General features: G+C 37.9%; 1 protein-coding gene across 1 annotated transcript in view; it reads left to right on the forward strand.

Annotated features, from left to right (window-relative positions):
- Window positions 1-15: 15 nt before the first annotated feature.
- emilin1b (elastin microfibril interfacer 1b) overlaps window positions 16-5,000 on the forward strand; it is a 59,141-nt gene continuing 54,156 nt past the window's right edge. Inside the window, exon 1 of the mRNA XM_030130849.1 lies at window positions 16-538. Within this exon, the coding sequence (XP_029986709.1) occupies window positions 393-538 (146 nt within the window). The 5' untranslated portion in view covers window positions 16-392. The remainder of the gene's footprint in view (window positions 539-5,000) is intronic.

A 5,000-nucleotide genomic window follows, 5' to 3' on the forward strand; every position in this document is an offset into this window, starting at 1 on the left:
GTTTTGCTCCTCCAGCTGGACTCGGTTCAGTCTGTCGCAACGTTTTCTGCTTTTGTTTGTTTCAGATCTGAGATGAAAGGTTCTGCAGCACCAAACCCGATCTGAGCCAGACCCAGTCCGACCGGAAGAAAAGCGCATTCATCCGCAGGGGACCATCTGGACCCAGGAGGACTGGAGTCTGCCTCAGGTCTGCTTTTGGATCACAATCCGGATCATGGATCTGGATCTGGATCGGTAGGACGTGGACCAGCCCAGTCTGTTGTGGAAACTATTTCTGTGTTTTTGTCTTCATGGAGCTACAAGTGTTTTTTTTTCCCGCCAGCTGAGGCCTTGATCACCCCCTGATCATTAATCAATATCCTGTATTGATCGCCTATTGATTGGTGTGCGGGATGGGCGCGCTCGTGCTGCCGCTGCTGCTCGCGCTCTGGACCTGTGCGCCTCACGTTGACGCCAAGAACGCGTTCCCGATGCGAAACTCCTACAGTCTGTACACCGGCGGGCACGCGCACGGGACCCGCGCCGCCAGCAGACACAGGTAGGCTGACACGTGCACGGAAAGATGATGATGGTGAAGAACGAGGTGGTGATGACGTCAGGGTTTGATGACTTCATCACAGAAAACTTTGAGTGTGTATGTGCGCGCGTGCAGATGTTTTCCTGTAAAATCCCGGTCTCGGTCTCGGGTCTGAATCCCGGTCTGGTTCTCATGTTAGGTGCGGGTCTAGGTGTGACCCGTGTGCCGTTGCCATGGTAACCGTGCTGTCAGCAGCTGCAGGTCAGATGGGCTGATGTGAAGCAGCTGCAGGAAAAAGTGAAAAGTGTCCAAGTCCACCTCTGTGTGGGTCATGTGGGTCCAGTTTAGGTGGGTCTGTTGGTGTGTGAGTTAGGTTTGTATGGAGGTTTGAGACGAACACAGACTGTGTGTGAGGTATGAAACAAAAAACAGACAACAGGACTTCATCTGAATGTAAATAATCCCATTTTAATAACAGCCAGGTGGGCGCAGAGGGGCTGTGGTGGGCCTTTTCCTCAGAACAGAGGAGCTGAGGTCATTAAATCACTCCTTCCCAAAGAGGGTCTCCCAAACAATAGGTGGGCTGCACCAGGTTTAGAGCAGGTCTTCCAAACTTTCATCAACAAGGAGAAGAAATAAACATGTGGGTGACTCTAAATGCATCTATGCTGTGTCATTTCTGAAGCATTTCAACAACACGTCCTCATGATGAAGTCACAGAATGGACCAGGCTGTCAGACTCATGTTATTAAGCCGAATTTGATCTGAAGTGGCCCGGACCAGTGAAATAATAACATAATAACATATAAATAATGTCAGCTCCAAATTTCCTCTGTTTTAGAACGAAAAAAGTAAAATCATGCGATGAAAATGTTTACATCTACCAACTCTCCTTTAAAACATGAGGGTCAAACTCATGTTAGTTCAGAGGACAAATTTAGCCAAATTTGGTCTGAAATGGGCCGGACCAGTAAAATAATAACATAATTATATATAAATAATGTCAACTCCAAACGTTCCTGTATGCTTTAGAGCACAGGTGTCAAACATGCGGCCCGGGGGCCAAATCTGGCCCGCCAGAGGGTCCAATCCGGCCCATGGGATGAATCTGTGAAATGCAAAAATTACACTGAAGATATTAACGATCAGTGGTGTTAAAATCATTTTAATTCAGGTTCCACATACAGACACATATAGACCAATTAGATTTCAAGTGGGTCAGAACCAGTAAAATATTATCATAATAGACTATAAATAATGACAACTCCAAATTTTCTTTGGTTTTTTTGGTGTAAACAGTTAAATTACATGAAAATGTTTACATTACCAAATTATACTTTTACCAAAAATGTGAATAACCTGAACAAATATGAACAAACGGAAATGTCTTAAGAAAAGTAAATGCAATTTTACCAATATTCTGCCTGTTACAAAATATTTTGTGCGATTGTAACGCACATGTGTAAATGATAAAACTGATAAAAACGAGGCAGAATATTGTTAAAATGTTCAAATTGCACTTGTTTTTCTTGTGACAATTCAAGTTGTTCATGTTATTTAGATTTTTAAGGAAACTTTGTAGATGTAAACCTGATCATAATATAATTTTACTTTTTTCACTGTTATTATTTTACTGGTCCGGCCCACTGCAGATCAAAATGGGCTGAATGTAGCCCCTGAAAGAAAATGAGTGTGACAGCCCTGCTTTAGAGCGAAAAAAGTAAAATTATCGGATGAAAATGTTTACATCTACCAACTCTCCTTTAAAACATGAGTGTCAAACTCATGTTAGTTCAGGGGACAAATTCAGCTGAATTTGATCTGACGTGGGTCTGACCAGTGAAATAATAACATAATAATATATAAATAATGTCAACTCCAAATTTCCTGACATGATGAAAAAGTTTACATCTATAAACTGTTCTTTAAAACAATGTGAATAACATGAACACCCTAACATTTGTTTAGTAAATAAGTGTAATTTGAACAATATTCTGCCTCAGTTTATCACTGACGTCGTGTTCTGTACAACTTACAGATCACAGTGGATCTACAAATACACTAAATATTCAGTAACAGGCAGAATATGATCAAAATTACATTTACGTCTCTTCAGACATTTCAGGTTTTTTATATTTGTTCAGGATATTTACGTTTTCTGTGAAATTATAGTTTTAGTGTAAATACAGGAAAATTCATGAAAATATTTACATTTACAAAAAGAAAAAAATGGAATTGTAAGAATTTATGGGTAATTTATGTTAATATTTTTCCTGGTCTGTATGTGGAACCTGAACCACATTTTCTGTGATCATCTTAAGTATAATTTTTACAATTCACAAATTCAACCTGTGGGCCGGATTGGAACCTTTGGCGGGCTGCATTTGGCCCCCGGGCCGCATGTTTGACACCCCTGAAATAGATCCATCAGGTCCAAACTCCCACGAAATGACAAACGCAGACACATATAATACAAATACCATGGACAGCATTAGACCTCACAGACCAAAACAGGCCCCTGTGAACCAAAGCTTCTACTGAGCTAAAACGTACATGACTTTTGATCCACTCCTACTATCAGTACATAGACATAATTCAGCTGAAATGCAGATTTTTAGCTTTTCAACAGGATCAGATGTGTGTGTTATGGACATTCAGAGGCTCTGTACTGAATGTGTAAACACCAGCATTTTCTGAAGGTTGTTTTTTTTTTTTACTTTCAGTTAATGCAATCTTTTGCTGGAAAAATTTAGTTTTTTTTTTCTTTTTTAAAAATATAATAACCTTTAAGTTGAGCTGAGCTTATGTGGACATCTATATGATTAGTAAAATGTAGGAAAATACCTGACTTTCAGTGAAAAATGCAAAATGCAGGGAATGATATTATAACTAGAAGCACTCGGAGAGCGCAGACCTCCATCAAGGCTGATCAGTGGCGCCCCCCGTGGGCCCCCCCACCCCCGATCACCACCAAAATTTAATCATTTCTTCCTTATCCCATTTCCAACAAACCCTGAAAATTTCATCCAAATCTGTCCATAACTTTTTGAGTTATGTTGCACACTAACGGACAGACAAACAAACAGACAAACAAACAAACCCTGCCAAAAACATAACCTCCTTGGCGGAGGTAATAAACTAGAAAAGCACTCAGAGAGCGCAGACCTCCGCCAAGGCAGATCAGTGGGCCCCCCCGCGGGCACCCCCACCCCTGATCACCACCAAAATTTAATCATTTGTTCCTTGTGCCAGTATCAACATTTCCTTAGATTTTCATCCAAATCCGTCCATAACTTTTGGAGTTATCTCGCACACAAACAGACAGACAAACAAACCAACGCAGACAAAAACAGGACCTCCTTGGCGGAGGTAAAAATGATAAATCACTTCGAAAAGGTTAAATATGGAGAAAACTTCATATGGAAGTCACCAAAAATATAAATTTGACTAAATGCAACCCATACAGCTGTTGCATTAGGCTGTGACAAAGGTCTGGTTAGACTTAGAAACAGAAACTTGGTCAGAGTTAGAAAAAGATCAATAGTCAACAAAACTTATTCATTCAACTGTAAAACATTTTTAAACACCAGTCATTTTAATCCAAATTCAACCAGTGTTGTCATTTCTCTGGTGTGGTGATGACCGATTTAAAAAGCAAATAAAACGAGGAAAACCAACCTGCGACCTCAACACTTTACACTTAAATGCACTTAGTTGGTCTGAGTCAATGTATTTAACATGGTTATAACTTAAACCAGGGCTGTCAAACTCATTTTAGTTCAGTTCCATATTCAGCTAAATTTGATCTGCAGTGGGCCGGACCAGAAAAATAAGAACAGAATAACCTAGAAATAATGACAACAACTGCAAATGTTTGTCTATGTTTTAGTGTAAAAAAAAAACAAAACATTAAATTATGAAAATATTTACTTTTATAAACTGTCAAAAAAAAAAAAAGAAAAAACTGAAATTTAAATTAAAAAATGTAAGAAAATTTAGTGCAATTTTAACAATATTATTCCTCCACTTCTCATTAGTCCATGTGCATTAAGGATCAGATCTACAAAGACACTAAACACTGAGGAACAGGAAGAAAAATTATTGAAACTGCTGAATTTTCTTTAGAGATTTCAGGTTGTTCATATTTGTTCAGGTTATTCACATTTTAGTGTTTCAGGATAGTTTGTAAATGTAAATATTTTCATAATTTAATGTTATTTTTTGCACTAAAACAAAGAAAAAAATTAAGTTGTTGATTCTAGATTTTTTTGGCTTAATTCAAGATTTTTTTTTTAACTTAATTTATGATTTTTTTTTTTGTAATTCAAGATTTTTTTTACTTAATTGAAGATTTTTTTTTGGCTTAATTCAAGATTTTTTTTACTTAATTGAAGATTTTTTTTTTCTGCTTAATTCAACATTTTTTCCTTAATTCAAGCTAATTTTTTTTTTTTTTTTTTTTTTTTTGCTTAATTCAATTCAA

This window comes from Sphaeramia orbicularis, chromosome 3 (genome assembly GCF_902148855.1).
Source record: "Sphaeramia orbicularis chromosome 3, fSphaOr1.1, whole genome shotgun sequence".
NCBI classification, from domain to species: Eukaryota; Metazoa; Chordata; class Actinopteri; order Kurtiformes; family Apogonidae; genus Sphaeramia; species Sphaeramia orbicularis.